Source organism: Vicugna pacos, chromosome 25, assembly GCF_048564905.1.
Source record: "Vicugna pacos chromosome 25, VicPac4, whole genome shotgun sequence".
Lineage (NCBI taxonomy): Eukaryota > Metazoa > Chordata > Mammalia > Artiodactyla > Camelidae > Vicugna > Vicugna pacos.
In genome coordinates this window covers 35,988,711-36,006,325 of record NC_133011.1, presented here as the reverse complement: position 1 = coordinate 36,006,325, position 17,615 = coordinate 35,988,711, and the positions used below count along the sequence as shown (strand labels likewise).

The following is a 17,615-nucleotide window of genomic DNA, read 5'->3' as shown; positions in this document are numbered from 1 at the left end:
GTTGCAGTAGTGAGACTAAAATTTCTGTTTGGACAGTCTCCTTCCTCGCTGGGCTGCCTCTGTCCCATCTCAGCTGTCTGTGATAATTCTGGTTAATGCTTTCATTTTGGTTTCAAGAACCCACCAATCTACCTGTTACCTATAATATAAAGACCCGAGTCCCTATTCATCTGGGGCATTCGAGCTCCTCTGTGTTGCCCACAATGGATTTCTCTCTACCTGTACCACCTGTGCCCTCCCCCACTTTCTCTGTTCACTCTGGTGATCCCCCAGTGCCCGACCAGACTGCACCTCCCAGACTTCTGGGCCTCTGCCCACACTGTCCTCCCTGCCTGGTATGACCCGCATCTCGCCATAGTCTCCAGGATACAACCCATATGCTTTGCTGGGAGAACCAGCTGTCCTGTACCCATGTTTGTTTTCCAATATTTTGACACAAATTACCCTGAATTTGGTCAAACTTCACAGATGGTCTCTCTCATTCTCTCCTCTAGTCTCTGTTCTCTTCTCTCTTGTTCCCCTCCTCCTCCTTCCTTTTCTTTCTTTATTTCCTTTCTCTCTCTCCCCGCCCCCCCAATAATGCATAATTGGAATAAAATACGTGCACCACAGATCTCTTGAGAAAGCCATCTGATATGTTATTCAATTTCCATATACACCAAACAAGCAAACACAAAGAAGACTGGCCTTTTTCTTCAGAAAGTTTTAATCTTTCATGTGCTTTGATTTAAGTTATATTGCTATCATAATCATTAACATTATCATGAAGCAAACTGTTGAGACACTTAAAAACGACATGGAGCTTTGAGACATCATTATCTCATACCTTTGAGTGAGCTTTGATTGGGTCAAGAATTAGCACAAACATTGTGAAGAATGAATCTTTTTTACCTGGACGTGTGCTTTGCATCTTGAGAGACTGAGCAAACTTCCCTTCCTCTGGGCAGCTTACTCAAGGGTTCCATAATGCAGGCATGATTGATCAGTCTGTGGGCCACACGGTGGACCTCAGTCCCCAGCCCACTTCTCCTTCCGAGATGTACCGATGTCACCTGACTCAAAGTCCCCGTCAACTTAACACGTGGTTGGTCTTCCTGGCGTGGCCAGTCCCTGTCCTGAGTCACCTCCTTCGCATAGGCTGTCAAAGGGCTCACTGTGAGCCACCGGGTCAGCATTAGTGCTCAGGGCCCACCATGAAGAGCAGACAGTCCAATCACTTGAGAAATTCCAGGAACTTAGAGGTTATCTCCCAGGAACCAGAAGTCCAGACAAATTATTTATTGTAGAATCAGGTATTTGGATAATTTGTGAACATAGATTCTTAAACTATAACACATTTTTCTTTCTTTTTTTTCCTTTTTGTAGGGCATAATTTGAGTGTTTACCCTAATTTTGATGCTCCGGCAACAAGTCCTGCAATAATGAATGTAAAAGACAGAGAGGAGAGCCATGTGGTAAACCGAACATCCCCTCTGACGGAAGACCTTGTCTTGCCCACCATGAAACCACCCCAGATGGACTCTGACGAAGAGGTTATTCGGTGTCCAGAGCCAGATGAGAATGCCGCCACCCCGAAATGCCTGGGTACGCGCTCTGAGTCTCAGGTGTACCTGACAGTCGGTGAATTCCACAGCAAGGCAGATCTGCCCGAAGACGAAAGTTGGAGTGGCCGAAGGCCTGACGTTGGGGCGCGCCCCCTGGCAGACGAGGACCTGCCCAGGAGGAGTCCCAGCCCAGAGGATGGCCAGGCCCCAGCACTGACCTACATCGACGTGACGTCCAGCAATAAGGAGCCCCGCGGAGCCGAGCCCATGGTGGTCCTCAGTGCTCAGCACGAGAGTGGGGCCTCTCAGGAAAACTGTGAACTGGGCAGAACTGAGTTAAGCAAAGGGGTAGCCGGCGGAAGTCCTCAAAATGCCATCTCTTTGGAGAAGACCACACTCCATGAGTTAAGTGCTCTGGGGAAGGGAGCAGACCAAGGGGGCGGGGTGGCGCTGCTAAGTCTGAGGCTCATCCCCTCGGAGCCCTGTGACCCACTGAGCGCTTCTTTGAGGGATCCCTTGGACTTCAGGGCTTCCCCGAAGGACCCTCGCACGGAGGAGGAAGTGTCAGTGCTATCTGGGGTCATCAAGAGATCCTCTTCCCTCATCTCTGATTCAGGCATTGAGAGTGAGCCGAGCTCCGTCGCCTGGTCCGAGGCGCGAAGCAGAGCCCTGGAGTTACCCAGTGACCGGGACGTCTTGCACCAGCTAGTTCGAAGACATGCCCTCCACAGGAACTCCCTGGAGGGTGGACACACCGAGAGCAACACGAGTTTGCCAAGCGGGATCCAGGCTTCTCTCACTTCCATCAGCTCTCTGCCTTTTGAGGAGGAGGAGCGGGAACTGGCGCTCACCAAACTGACCAAGTCGGTGTCTGCGCCCCAGATCAGTAGCCCAGAGGGGACCAATGACGATGCGGACTCGGTGCAGCAAAGCGGAGGTCTTGCTGAACCTTCAGCTGCGCACACTGAGGGCATGGATGCCCCAGGACACTGCCTTCAACTCAGTGGTGGCTCCAGAATTCAGGACGCTGGGGTTGACCACTCCCTTGTGGAGGTAGTTACAGATGCTGACAGCCAGCAGGGCCCTGGTTACATAGATATCCCCAAAGGTAAAGAGAGTCGGTTTGATCCTCAAGGACCCTGTTGTCTTGATGGCAGGACTGATAACCCTCCAGGTGTTGAAACCAAAGGTCTTAGTTTAAAAATACCACGCATCATAGCACTTGAAAACCCTAGAAACAGACCTTTTCCTAGAGCACCCACGGAGACCCCAAAGGGCATGCCTGAAGACACTAATGTGGGAGGAAGAGCTCTTTCTAACAGAAGCATCTTGGATGCTGAGAATCTCACTCACCATAAGGTGCCTGAAGTGAGCTGTCCATCGGCTGCCAACACCGTGGACCTGGATTCAACAGGTGAGCAGAGCAGCTCACCTTGCGTCATTGATGGCCCAGCGCTGAGCAGAGGGGCTGACACCTTCCTGGAGGATGGACCTGAAGAAGGCACCGTGTGCTCCACTGTGACTCACTCCACGCACTCCCAAGTTTTGGGAACCCAAGAGCCAAGGGCAGGCACCTCCATCATGGTGTCCCACCTGAGCCCTGCAGAGACCTTCTCTCTGGACAGCCTGAAAGCTGTCGAGGTTGTCAACTTATCTGTGTCTTGCACTGCCACGTGCCTCCCTTTCTCATCTGTGCCCAAGGAGACCCCTGCCAGGGCTGGATTCTCATCCAAACAGACCCTGTTTCCCATCACTCATCAACCTTTGGGCTCCTTTGGAGTTGTTCCTACTCATTCTGGCAAGCTGGAGGAAGAAGTCAGTGAGAGGATGTTCAGGTAAGCTTGCTGACGGCTAACTCACCCAGCAGTCTTTGAGATTTTTTTTCCTACGTATTTCTCAATTTCATGCATCCTGCTTCAACATTGAGATAGCAGTTATTTTCTGATTTATATAAAATAATATGTTCGTATAACCCAAGTCAGAAATGCAGAATAGCATATGGAAGTAAAAATGATCAATAAACCCATCTCTCAAATACAGCCACTGGGTAAGTCTTCCATACGTTTTCCTGTGTGCACCTAAATGTATATATTATTATTATGCAAAATTAGGATAATTCTTTAAAACTCTTTAAGTTTTTCCCCAACTTAATATATTAGAAACATCTTTCTGTGTTTATCAATCTATCCCTGCATTATCATTTTAATGTTTAAATACTATTCCATTGTGTAAATGTACCATGACTTATTAATCCTTTAGAGATAGACATTTAAGATTTTCTTTTTCAGTTTTTGTTATGATCAACAACTATCATATACATGTTGTTGTAGCTCCATCTTTGCAGATTTTGAGGGGGCAGTTCTCTAAGAGCCTCTGGAAATAGGACTACTTCATCAGATTTTCTTCCTATTCTCCTTTTGGGTGGTTCTTAAGTTTATCATTTCTTTTAAAATGGGAATCCATCCACTTATCCTTGTGTTGGGTTGGCATTCACATTACTCCCTCACCTTTAAACTATCGATCTGATTAATTCCAGTATAGAATGATTTTATCAAAATATCTCATCTCATCTACTTGTTTGAAGAATGCTGAACAGTTACACATGAATGATATCCCCAAGAGGTATCGCACAGGCAGGTCAACTTGGGGGCCCGTGTTTTATAAAGAGTATTAAATACCTGTCGTATGCCCATGCCATCCACTGAGCCAGTGCGCAGCAGGCGCTGTCCAATGTCCTGGTTGTTTCTGTGTTCTCAGTCTTGCGAGGAGACAGAGACAGACACGAATGAGGGCAGCTGAGTAAATGGGGTGGTTCCTGTGTGCACAGCTGAGCCAGAAAGAGAGGGACCTGATTTGGCTGGGGACAGTGAGTGTGAATAGAGGTGGTGACCCGGAGAAGCTGTTCAGAGAGGACACCTAAGCTGAGGACAAAGTATGAAACATCATGTTGATGATGATGATGGTGACGATGGTGTTGCTGGTAATAGACATTTTTTTCAGTACTTAATCTGGTTTTAAGTGTCACTCTAAGCATTTTGCATAGCTTATGTCACTTAATGCACAAAACAAGATGACTTTTTGAGTCGGAGAAGGGTGTTATTCCCCTTTTACAAATGAGGAAACTCAATGCAGAGAGGTTAAGCAGTCGGCCCACAGCTAGCAAGTGTCAAAACTGAGATTCTGACCTCGGAAGTCTCACTCCTGAGTCTGAGCGCTTAACCACCACGTGTCAGATAGCCAGGTGCAGGACATGGTGACCAGGCGGGGTTTCAGACAGGTAGACCCAAATGCGCAAAGGCATGGAAGTCAAGACAAGAGATGCGATTCAGGCAGAGAATTATGAGAAATGTGTTCTTTTTGGAGGCTGGGAGATGATGCTGGAGAAGTAGGTGGAGGCCAGGTTAGTAAAATTTCACTCCCAGGAGATGTCTTAAAGATTGTGTGGATCCTTGAAGCTGGACGGAACCTTAGAAGTTCTGTTCCCTGCAGGAACCACATGGAAAACCACAGAACTCACGTACTTACAGCCCTTGGTTTTCCTGGGGTGTGTTCCTGCCTCCTTGTTCAGAACAAAGTTCCTTCACTAGCGGCTCCCCTGACATCTCACACTCAGCCTTTGCCACGTGGCCGATGCCTCCCTGTAGGTGTTCATCTCTCCCACATCCCAGCTCGACTCATCACCTGTTCAACATGGAATCCACAGCTTGGCTTGTGATTAATTAGTGTATTCTCCAGTTTTTATCAGGCCAAAGAAAAATTTAAAAAAGAGCTGAAGATTGATGGATTTCTGTACAGTGACTTATCTGTACTAGCTTCTGATATGCCGTATTTCCCACCAGAGGAAGAGGAAGAAAACTTGGAAGATGGGATTCACCTGGTAGTCTGTGTCCATGGCCTGGATGGTGAGTTCTGAAAAGGTTTCCTCCTCAACATTTTGTGCTATAAAAAATGAGAGTATTTATGAATTAATTTAGATCAGGTGCAGATGTTCAGTTAGCAGGTGTGGAACAGTAGCAGTGTGCAGGGTCTGGGACAGCGGCGCGGCCTTGCTCCCAAAGGGAGGATTGCTCTGGTGCTAAAGTATGTTGAGTTAATGAAGTGCAGAAATGAATGAATGAATGAATGAATACCATCAAGGAATGAATGGGATAAATCAACCACGTCTACTTTACATGGACTACGGGAGGTAACTGAGGGTCAGAGAAGTGGAAGGACTTCTCTAGGGCGTCACTGGTGATGAGGAGCAAAACCTGTTGTGAAAGAAAAGTCGTGTTTTATGGCAAGACAAGAAACATTTAAACAAAAAAACTCCTCCGCCCTTTGGCCTGCTGTCTCCCCTCACCTGGGTACCTGCATTACGCATCGGCCAAACCTTCTCCATTGGCAGAAATGCCCAGTCATATAGGGCAGTATTCTTCTAGCATCAGCAAGACAACTCCCTGAAGATAACACTCCTTCCTGACCTTGGGAGAGGTCACATGACGCACCACGAAGATGCTCAGATCTGTGCACTGTCAATTATACATCGTTTAATGTACAGCTCTCTCTGTCTCGAAAAACTTACATGCCTTGACTTCTAACGGGAGGAACAGTTCTCGAGGCTTTCTGGGATGCTCTTCTTGCGTTATAATCCTCAAATTGGGCTCAGAGAACATGCCCCATCTCTTTCTTAGATTGACTGATTAATATTTGATCCACACTGTGGTCACATTCTTCTTATGATAATCAACTAGGGAACGGGGATGCGTTTACTTGCATGATACACTCTTCTCGGTATCCTGAATTTTTCTCTCTCTTGGGGCTAATGCATGTAATTGTCTGCATCAGCTTCTGGCTACGTGCATCGCAGAGCAGGATGCTAAGTCAGCAGGTCTGTTTGGTGGAGTGATAAGGAATCCCGTGGTGGGTCACTCTAGATGGTGATGATAATGGAGACCGGAAAGTATATGTCACTCCTCCAGGACCAGGAGCCATTCTAGATGCCGGGCACACATCAGTGCTGTTGATCCTGACAACAGCCCCGCAGAGGAGCTGCTATTGCTACCCCATTCACAAGTGGGGAACTGAGTAGGAGGGCAGCTGCGTCCCGCATACAGGGTCCCACGGCTGATGCGATTGAGCCAGGATTACAGCCCAGCTCTCAGACTCCAGAGCCCACGTTTCATTTTGGACTTTGCAAACAAGCTCATCTTTTCCCTACCCAGACCTTCACCCACACCCCCAAGTCATCTTCTTAAAATCTTACTAGATTTGGTCATGCTGTTCCATTACCGAAAACCTTTCTCTGTAGCTCTCAGAAAACAAAATAAAATAAACTCCTATCTTAGAAAGCTTAGAAAACTCCTGGCATAAGATGTTCTTTATGTCTGACCCCTGGACCCGCCCCCTATTCTCATCTCCTGTTCTTTTCCTCATTCAGTTGCACTAATTCACTCCCATCTCCAGGGACAGAGGCCATTTCACACCACGGTGTCTGTCTGTCTTTCTGGTGAGCTGTCCTCTCTCTGCTTTGACTCTTATGCCCCCCAAGTCTCAGCCATTCACACATTCCCTTCCCCATATTTACTCTATCTATGTACCTCATACTATTAATTTCAAAATTTGTGTTCAAACAGGCATATTTTTTGAATATATTTATTAAAAAAATAAACTTCAAGGGGTTGGGTATAGCTCTGTGGTAGAGCACATACTTAGCATGTGTGAGGTCCTGGGTTCAGTCTCCAGTACCCCCATCAAAAATAAAATAAAATAAAATAAAACTTCAAATCACTACCACAAATTAAATACTAGAATCACATGCAACACACAAAGTCACACTGAAAATACTTATAAAGGAAATAACTGTGCTGAAGTCTGACTTGTCCCACTGCCAGGAGACTTTGAGCTTGAGATTCACTTTCTCTTTAAAAAGTATTAAGGTGTTGAAGACAGGCTTGTTTTTAACTGGGATTTGCAATCAGAAGGATTTCAAGAAAGACAAAGAACAACTTTCTCACTCACCCTGTGAGTTTTTAAACACAGGATCTGTGGACAACTTAGCTTCATGCCTTGCATGACGAGTGTCCACCTCTTACCTGATATTAAATTAAAATGAGATGTGCCTCTCAATCTCTTTGTTAAAATAAGAAATCTGGTCAGGCCACAGACTTTTATCTTTTTCCCATCACGCAGGTGGGAGAAGAGGAATGTTGTAGAGAAAGAGCAGCTTCATCAGTGTCTGTGTCAGAAAAGTGAGCTGTCAGCCCTAGCATTATCCCTCGGGCATAAAGCCATCCAAAAGGCAGCCAGCAATCAAGCACCCATTTCTCTTGAAGGTGACGCCTCTAGTTCAAGGTGCATGTGCCGAAACTGCAGAGTTTCACAGGATCCATTTGTTCGAATTCCACTTCCAAGGGTGTATTTACATGAACAGAGGACTGAAGACGTTGGTAATGGTCATGAATATTTCCACAACTCTTCATGTGCAAAAAGCCCAAGAGGTACATTCTTGTAAACGTCCTCAATTGAACACATTGTCAAATCATATTTTCTGAAAAAGTTTTAAGTTGCAGAAAGTTCTTTCTTGCTCAGTAGCTGAAGAAGAGGGGCCCATTGTCATCTCCTTTTTAGACTCCTTACACTAATATAGACACTTGAGATATCTATCTATCTACATATATATAGTAAGGCCAGATCTTAGAATGTTGTTTGGTAGCTTTAAACAAGAACAAAAGGACCAAAGAGCCTACTTTCATTGTCTGGAATGGAAGGAATGAATAAACTTAACTTACTACAACACCGAAACACTTCCTAGAAGCACCTAAGTGTCCGATAGCTCTGCCCTGCATCCGTGGCCTTGTGCTCAGATGGGCCACCGTCGCGGGGTGGGTGTTTATTTATACTGGGTCATCCTTAAAGATGAGAGAGATTCTATCAAGTATCTTTAAGTCTCCCATATCCTGTGTGGCATTTTCACCATTCTTTGAATCGCGTGGTAGTTTCCTAAAGAACAACATAAAATTGATTGTAAATGGTATCATTTATAGTTTACAAGCTGCGCGGAAGCTACAGTGACGTAAAGTGGGTCACCTATTTGGCCACATAAGCAACTTCTGACTTTCAACTCTGCAGGGATCCCTTTGAGGAACAGATTAAAAAATTCATGAAGCTACAACTGAATTCTGGCCCCGGGGTGGAAGAGGGTGGGTGGAGGGGTAAACTGGGAGTGCTGGTTTGCAGATACTGACTCCTATATATAGAACAGAGAATACAGCAAGGTCCTGCTGTGCAGCACAGGGAACTATATTCAATACCTTGTAACAGCCTATAATGAAAAAGAATATGAAAAGGGACATACATGTATAATGTATCACTGAACCTCTCTGCCGTGCGCCAGCAATTAACACAACATTTTAAACCGACTCTACTTCAATTAAAAAGCAAAAGCTACAGCCGAACCCCGTGGCCTGCATGACGTTTACTGCTTAACGAAACTTGAATACGGAGTTTGTTCTGTTGTATCAGAATCACTTCCCACCTGATTTTTACTTCGGGGATGCGTTCTCCATCCTCTGCACTTAGCAGCAGCCTCAAGTTCTTAAGCTCCTGCCCCTCAGCCCCTGCTGGTCACTGGAAGATGGTACCCATGAAGTTTGCACTTACCTGACTCGGGTTCACAAGGGTGACCCTTGCTCTGCTGTGGCTAACTATGTCCCTGCTGGCCTGTGTGAGGGACTTGCTGGCTACATGTAAGTGGCAGAACTAGACAGTCTTTGTACTGAGGAGCAGATTTGAGAGGGGACTTGTCGATGGCACACTGGGCCTTGTCAGCCGCAAGGGCCACCGCTCTGTTTATCCTGAGTGAACAGAACTGACTTGGAAGAAAAGGGGGGTGGCGTGTCTGCAGCCGTTGCTGTGTCAGAATGTTCACAAGCCACATGTTTATAGATGGAGGAATACTTCCATGGAGGGGGGACCGCCAGGAGGGGCCTGACCCGTGTGGGCAGGGGGAGGGGGCAGCACAGGACCAGTTCTTATTACCAGCTTAATAAAAAAATGGGAAGTGGGGGGATGGGAGAAGAGTGAGAAGTAAATCCTTGTGCGTCAGCTTTTATGTGATTAATTGTGGGTCCCTGGTGGGGTTGCCTGTCGTTTTTAGGGAACAGTGCAGACCTCCGGCTGGTAAAGACTTTCATAGAACTGGGGCTCCCGGGAGGAAAACTGGACTTCCTCATGTCTGAAAAGAATCAGGTATGACAACAGGAACTTCAGAACTGAGACAACCCCTGATTCAGGTCTTAGACGGGCTCCTGAAGTCGCCATGAGAGTCTGTGGCCACACAGGTGGGAGGGGACCTTGTCAGAGAACACTGACCAGACACGTGGAAGGTCTGGGGACAAGGGACTCCCTTCCTTCTGGGAGGAGGAAACAGGAAGAAGTGTGAACGTGTAGTCAGGTGTCTTCTGGCTCCTTCTCAAAGCCGACGCCCGCCTTCGGGACGCGGCGGGGCAGTGCGGTCTGAGGTCTGCGCTGGGGAAGGGGCCTGGGCTCGCCTCTCGGGCCTGTCCCCTCCGCTGTGAAGCGGGGCAGCGGTACCCGTGCGCCCGCGTGAGCCCCGGCCCGTGGCGTGGCAGCCGGCGCGGCACGCCCGCTCCTCTTCTCCGTCTCTTCCTCCTGTCGCTTTACTTCCCACCCTCCCGACTGAAAGTTCTCCAGGGTCCCCAAGGCTCCTCACTAGAGCCCCGCTCTGATGCCGCCTCCTCACCGGTAACCCTCCCATCGGGCCTGGGCGCCCTCCGTGAGGCGCCCTGACGGTTAATGGGGAAGCCGGGCCTGTGCCCAGAGCCCGGCCCCGCCCAGCGTCCGGCCCCGCCCAGCGCCCCGGCCCCGCCCCGCGCCCGGCCCCGCCCAGCGCCCCGGCCCCGCCCCGCGCCCGGCCCCGCCCAGCGCCCGTCTCCTCCCTCTCCTTCCAGACGGACACATTTGCGGATTTTGACACCATGACGGATCGGTTACTGGATGAAATCATTCAGCACATTCAGCTGTACAACCTCTCCATATCGCGAATTAGGTAAAAGGAAACCACAGGTAGTTAATGCCGGGGGGAGGGGTGCCATGTTTGAGTGTTCTCTGTGTACAAGTTCAGCGTGATGCCTTTTGTGTACGAGTCTGGGACAAGTTCACTTGTGACTCTTGATGGAGTGGTTTAGTTTCAGGGCAGAAATGAGGTCAGGGCTGCTTGACACGCCCATGCTTGTGTGCAGGACTATAACATTTTGTAGCTCAGTAGAAAGAGAATTGGACTTAAACAGCCATCTCTAGGTTTTAAATGTGTTCTGCCAACACTTACAAGCTTGTGTCCCAGCTCCACTGTGTAACCTTTTACAAGCTTCCTACATCGCTGAGCCTTTGTCTTCCCATTGACTAAGTGGGACCAGCGCTGAGAGATGTATTGCCTGCCCAATAAAAGGATTTCAGCCAGTGCTAAGTGGGTCCTTCCACTGTGACAACTCGGGGTCACTGTTGACATGGTTGAGGTGATAGTCAACAGCTTGTGTGTTGTGTTCTCTAACAAATTTACTTAACATTGACTGAAAGTAGTGATGTGTGGAACCCATAGACCTGTGTCAGCAGTCCCGCCGGAGCAGAGCTGTTGTGGGCTGAGAGCGGGCAGCTCAGAGCTGTGTCCTGAGTAAAGCCAGAGAATGCAGGCGGAGGTCAGGTCAGGAATAACCTCATAAGCCAAGCTCAGGAGCTGGATTTTACCCTGTGAGTGACTGGGATGTCAGTGCTGAGATGCGTATGTCAGAGAGGACCCCCCGGTGCACCGAGGGAGACATGGAGACCAGAGTGGGGGCTGCTCTACTAACACAAAACCGGGAAGATGCCCACACTCCTCCTCCAGCCACTGTGGGCCGGAGCTTCCATCTCAGGCTTCACGTGGCCAGCATCCGGAAACCCTGTGGGGATGGACTGGCGGTTTCCCTAAGTGCCGTGGGAGGCGGAGGGCGGTCACCCCTTGGTGTTCCCAGTGCAGCGCGTTCCGGGCAGCTGGCCTCCTGCTGTCGCACTCACGTGGACCGCTTCTGCCTCTCAACAGCTTCATTGGCCATTCTCTTGGCAACATCATCATCCGATCGGTCCTCACGCGGCCCCGGTTCCGGTATTACCTCAACAAACTCCACACCTTCCTGTCGCTGTCCGGGCCTCACCTGGGGACCCTGTACAACAACAGTACCCTGGTCAGTACAGGTGAGACTCTCCCCACCCCCTCGGTTCCTTCAGGGCAGAGGGGAGGTGACAGCCGAGACAGGCGCTCTCTCTGCCTGATGGAATCTCCTTGGGACTTTGGAGCCCCTGCAGAGCGTGAGGTGGCAGGAGACCCGGCTTAGAAAGGCGTTCTTCTGGTCGTGAGCTGGGTGAGGTTAGATGAGATGTTTCCCCGGGTCTCTTCTGCTTCAACTTTCTGTGAATAAAAAGGTGATGGCCCTGGGGTTTTGGCTGGAAAAAACTGAAGAGGTGTAATGATGTGGGAGAGAGAGCATGGGTGTCTCAGTTTGCAACAAATCACCATAAACTGGAGTGGGGGCCTTATAAGCAACAAACATCTATTTCTAACACTTCTGGAGGCCGGAAAGCCCCAGATCAATGCATCGGCAGATACGGAGTCTGGTGAGGCCTCACATTCTGATTCACACACAGCCGTCTTCACACTGTGTCCGCACGTGGAGGAAGAGTCTCTCTTATAAGGGAACTAACCTCGCTCTGGACGGCTCCACCCTCATCACCTAATCACCCCCCAGAGACCCCACCTTCAAACACCATCACACTGAGGGTTTAGTTTTCAGCGTACGGATTTTGGGGAAACAAACAGTCTATCAAAACGGGCTTTGAATCAAGTCACTTCCATGACAGGCCTACCGGTAACTTCTAACCCAGACGTTCAGGGCCTCCTCTGGCCAAGACGTTTAATCTCCATACTACTTAGTTTCCTTATTTGCCAAATGAGGCCAATGTGTATATATATGTGTATGTGTAAGTGTGGATACACGTGTGGTATATGCTTGTATGTGTATATATGCCTGTGTGTAAACATGCATATTATATATGTGTGTGCATATTTATAAGCATATGTATTTTATATGTATATGTGTATATACATGTCTATAAATGTGTGTTATATACACACACATAACATACATGTTTACACACACACACACATATATAGTATGTGCTTGTGTGAATGTGTATATTACAGAATTACTGAAGATTAAACAGGAGAAGGAAAAAAGAAGTTAACTGACATGTATGGGAGGTCGTCTTTAGCCAGCTTCTAAACTTCTTACTGCAGCCTGAGGCTCTCGTGGTTTCCTCTGTGTTGTAAGGGAGGGACATCATGGAGGGTGAAGAAGTGAGGCTCAGTGAATCTTGGAAGATGAGTAGAATTTCCAAGACAGTGGACGGTAGAAGAGTTTTCTGTGTGGAAGAAATAGTGTGTTTAGTAACTGAGAGCATGGTGTCATCAGCAAACTGCAGGTGGCTCTCTGTGACAGGAGCACAGGATGGCAGTGACACTGTCAGGAGGAACCTGATGGTGATGAAGGACCTCGTGTGATGTGACGGGGGTTAGACTGACCCTCTAGACTGTATGGATGCTACTGATGGGGTGGTAACTGGGAGGTGACGAGATCTGGTGTTGGCAGCCCATGTGGGTCATTGGGGTTTGTACGATAGTGAATAGTTTATTAAGTCATTCCTAACAAAGACTTCAGTGGTCCCCAGTCGCCCAAATCCATTACGTGTTATCCGGGGGTCACCCCAGTAAGCTCCAGCGCCCTGCCCAGCTCCCGGCTCTCTGCCCCGGCTGCCCTGTACCTGCCCCGCACCCAGGCCAGACCGGGCTGCTTGCTGCCCTCACATGAGGTGGGGCCGATGTGTTTGCTTTTACATTATTGTAGGACATCATTTGTGACCCCGAGCTCTTTGACACATTGATACGTAACAAATGAGATTCTTTTCCCTCTGTCACGCTGTCTGTCCTCCCAAACCAGGGAAGCTCCTTTAGGCAGAAACAAATGATTTCAACCACCTTTGACTTTTTCCCACAATGATGAAATAACCTTGCAACACTACCAAGAGTTGAAAAATGAGTCATTACCAAGAATGCTTGCAGTGCAGCGTGTCCAGAGTGATCTCGCGTGGTTCCCTGTGCTTGTCTTCATGTGCAGACACGTTTATGTGGCGGGCACCGTGATATATACACACCCTTGTTTATTTCCTTGCATTTTTATCAAATTCAGTTTTTGGAGGTGGTGACATATGCTCACACTCCTCAGTGTTAATGTCAGTGTAGCCACTGTAATGGGTGGACTCAGAAATGGATGGTTGCTTTTCCCTCTTCCATTTCCTAAATAGATCTTTAAGGAACATTCTTACTTTTTTTTTTTCAATTTTATTTAGGAGTGTTCCCTTAAGCTAGATTTATGGAAAGGGATTGAAAAATCAAACGATTTGGGTAGTTTCATGACCCCCGAAGCCTGTCCCATATGATTTTCTGTCACTGCCACCAGGACATGAGAAGTTGGACGTCCCTCTGACTCCACAAGTATTTGCTAAATTGCCCAGTGTGCTCTCATTTTTAAGTTAACTAAAAACCACAGTTTAATGTTAATGATTCCCTGTTTCTTTTTTTGCCCTTTGTTTGATGTGTTTGATTTTTGCTTTGTTTTGTTTCTGTCTTTCTAGGCTTGTGGCTCATGCAGAAATTGAAGAAATCCGGGTCCCTTTTGCAGCTGACCTTCAGGGATAACACAGATCTGCGCAAATGCTTCCTCTACCAACTAAGCCAAAAAACAGGTGCGCGGCCCCCTCCGCAGCCCCGAGAGGCAGCAATGCGTGTGAACTGGAGATCCCACCCCCCAGACCCGGATTAGCGTCAGCGCTAGTTCACTGGCTCCTGGAAGGGCGGAGTCAGGAGGCGCGGAGAGGCCCGCGGCCCCTCGGGAGCGCGGCTGCCCCTGGGCCGTCTGCCCCTGGCCGTGAGCGGCGTCGCCAGGGGAGCTGGTGCGCCGTGCCCTCTCTGCAGCCGAGCTGTAGCCCCCACGTCCTGCCAGGCTTTCAATGTCCCAATGGCACAAGCCCTGAGGTCTGTGCGCAGCTCACAGCTCCTTCACCCAGGTGCAGAGCCACCACAACAAGGGGCAGGGAGACACTGTGCATTTCTGTTGACAGTGCTGGGGGAGATGGGGCTTCCTCCCGCAGGCCTGGTGTCACACCTCCTCCCACATTCTGGGGTGAGGACGTGCACACGGCTGTTGAAGACCCTTCCTGCCCTGGGGACGAGCAGGTCACGCACAGCATGACCTCCCTGTCCACAGAAGGGGCAGAGGGGCTGACCCATTGTCCTGCCCCATCCTGCTGAGGAAGCTTTCCTGGCCCAGGGTCTTGTCTCGTGGTCCACATCTTCCATCAGTTTATAGACACTGACTCTGATGGTACCTCTGCCTCCCTGAATGTGAGCTCGGCATAGCCCTGGGCTGATGATAACTGTGGCCAGGCTTCTTACTCACTTCTGTCTTTGTGTGCTATGCTGAGCCCGCAGGGTATCCCTCCACGGGGAGGCAGGCTTGGGCAGGGCGGGCAGTTGGACCACAACGTGGTCACCTTGGAGATGTCAGTGGGCCCCACCCACTGGGAGCTCGGGACCTGGGGCCGCCCTGCAGTTATCCTGAGTAAGGGCAAAGGGCTAGTGTTTATACCCCTGCCCTGCACCTGCGGGTCACTGAGGCCAGCCAGCTAGCCCCCAGCACAGGGTCTGGGGTTGTGATCCTGGATGAGAAGACTCAATTCAGTGGAGGCAGCCCCGCAGGGTCACTGAGTCCAGGTGGAGGACCGGGGTGGAGCGCTGCCAGGCCTGGAGATCCCTGGTGGGCTCTGGAGGCAGAAGGAATAGGCTGGGAGGCTCTGTCTCAGTGCAAGAGACTGATTGCAGGGAGGCAAGGCTACACGCAGGGGATGAGGTCAGAGACTTTTCCTGAAGCAGGTGACACGATCGGGGCTGGAATGAAGGGCGCTGTGGGGCTGAGAAGGAGAAGCCCCACACTACATTGACTTCCTTGTGGACCCCGTGGCATTCCCTGCCCAGAAAGGCTTTCTTGCCACTTACGTGTTACTCAGTGTTCACAGTAGCGAGCTGTGTGTCTCCCTAGCTTCCAAGGCCGATGAGGACAAAGCCATCATCTTTCAGCCTCCCAGAGCGGGAGGTCCTCCGCAGCGGCTCAGCCGCCCTGCCTGGTGTCTTCCCCCTTTCCCTCTCTCGGGGGCAAGTTTGTACAAAGTGTGCAAAGCTGAGACTGTAAGTTGAAACAACCTGGATAAAAAGTGCCCACCTGGCTTGTTGCAGGTCTGCAGTATTTTAAAAACGTCGTGCTGGTTGCTTCTCCCCAAGACCGCTACGTGCCATTTCACTCAGCCAGAATCGAAATGTGTAAAACTGCCCTCAAAGACAGACACACAGGTGAGCCGTGTTGCTTTTATTTTTTTTTCTTTTCATTTCATTTCACTTCACTTCACTTCATTTCATTTCTTTTTCTTTCCCTTTTCATCTTCCTTCTTCTCTTCTCCTCCTTCTTTTTCTTCTTCATTTTCGTTTTGTGTTTGTCTTCATCTTCGTCTTTGTCTTTTTCCTTTTTTAGTGACTTCCCAATTTGAAAAAGCCAAAGGGACCCGTGAAAATGACTATGCCTATGAGGCACATCTGATGTTCTGCCCAGGGATAGGAGAAAACCCATCTGGTGTTTTTTTTCTCTAGATTCTGCTGCTGAATTCTGCCCCGACCTCCTGTCTGTCTTCCCTCCTTGCAGGACCCGTTTATGCGGAAATGATCAACAACCTTCTCCGCCCGCTGGTGGAAGCCAAGGGCTGCACTTTAGTCCGACACAACGTGTTCCATGCCTTGCCCAACACTGCCAACACCCTGATTGGCCGAGCCGCTCACATCGCTGTGCTGGACTCTGAACTCTTCCTCGAGAAATTCTTCTTGGTGGCGGGACTCAATTACTTCAAGTAGTGGCTTTGGGGGGGGCTCTGCTGGAAACATTTAAGACCCGTGAGAGCTCTGGCTGAGACATCCTTTTACAGACCTCCGTCATTCCAGGGTGGCGCTCAGAGAGGGAAGCACTGAGGGCTGGAGGGTGGGGATAGGACCGGACAGCCGAGGTGCTTTCATTTGGGAGACTGGGGAAAGCTGAACCCACAGTGTAACAGACAACAGACTTTGCCCGAACCTGGCTAGCCACCTGGAGTCTCATTCAAGAAGCTTTCTAGGAAAATTTTGGGAAAAATAAAGAAACAGAATACTTGGAGTTGGTGAGCCCACCTTCCTTGCCACCACTGGCTCACAGGGAGGTCACTCCCATTTAACTAGATTTGTCCAGTCTATTACCAGTCCATAGCTTTATCATGTTTGATGCACACAAGCATTTCAGAACTCAGGTTAACCTCTGTGCAGAAGTGGAACATATTTGTGTAAATATAATCCTCATAGATTCAAATGTGCCACTGGTTCAAGGCAGTGTGTTGCCCACTCTCTCATTTTCTCCTCATGTTTTCTCAACGAGGGACAAAGCGAGGCTTTAGAAACTCCAACTTGATTTCATAACAGCAGTGGGCGGGGTAATTTAAGGTATTGGGGGAGATATAGGCAATGCTACCGGTAAATGCAAGTTTGTTACAAAGAACAGTAACTGGAGGGGAACATGGTAAACTAGCTGCTCCACCTTCTTCTCCAGACTCTTTCTATGCATAGCCCTGGTCCACAGGTTATTTTTGTGATTGCTTGAATCTTTGTCTGCAATAGAGAAGATTGACTGAGCTAAAACTAGCAGAAGGAGGCACTGAGATTAATGCACACATGTGTGAAGCTCCTGCTGATAAACTTCCAAAGACATGCTATGTTAGCATTTGACGCACTTGCAAAAAACTAAGACCATTATTACCATGGCCAGCTCTCCTCTCCGTGCAAGGGGAAAGACATCTCGTTGGAGGAGTGCTGGGTTTCAAACCTCAGGGGAGCTCTCAGAAGGGTGCTGGTTA

At 49.0% G+C, this 17,615-nt stretch overlaps 1 protein-coding gene across 10 annotated transcripts in view; it reads left to right on the top strand.

Moving 5' to 3' along the window:
* FAM135B (family with sequence similarity 135 member B) overlaps positions 1–16,885 on the top strand; it is a 228,955-nt gene extending 212,070 nt beyond the window's left edge. For 6 of the 10 annotated variants that reach the window (XM_072949761.1, XM_006211158.4, XM_072949759.1 and 3 more), the window contains 8 exons: positions 1,366–3,379; positions 5,280–5,446; positions 9,682–9,773; positions 10,496–10,593; positions 11,623–11,774; positions 14,268–14,378; positions 15,925–16,038; positions 16,385–16,885. In XM_072949761.1, the coding sequence (XP_072805862.1) occupies positions 1,366–3,379; positions 5,280–5,446; positions 9,682–9,773; positions 10,496–10,593; positions 11,623–11,774; positions 14,268–14,378; positions 15,925–16,038; positions 16,385–16,590 (2,954 nt within the window). In that variant the 3' untranslated portion in view covers positions 16,591–16,885. The other 4 variants (XM_072949764.1, XR_012064254.1, XM_072949765.1 and 1 more) reach the window with 4 other exon arrangements.
* The last annotated feature ends 730 nt before the right edge of the window (positions 16,886–17,615 follow it).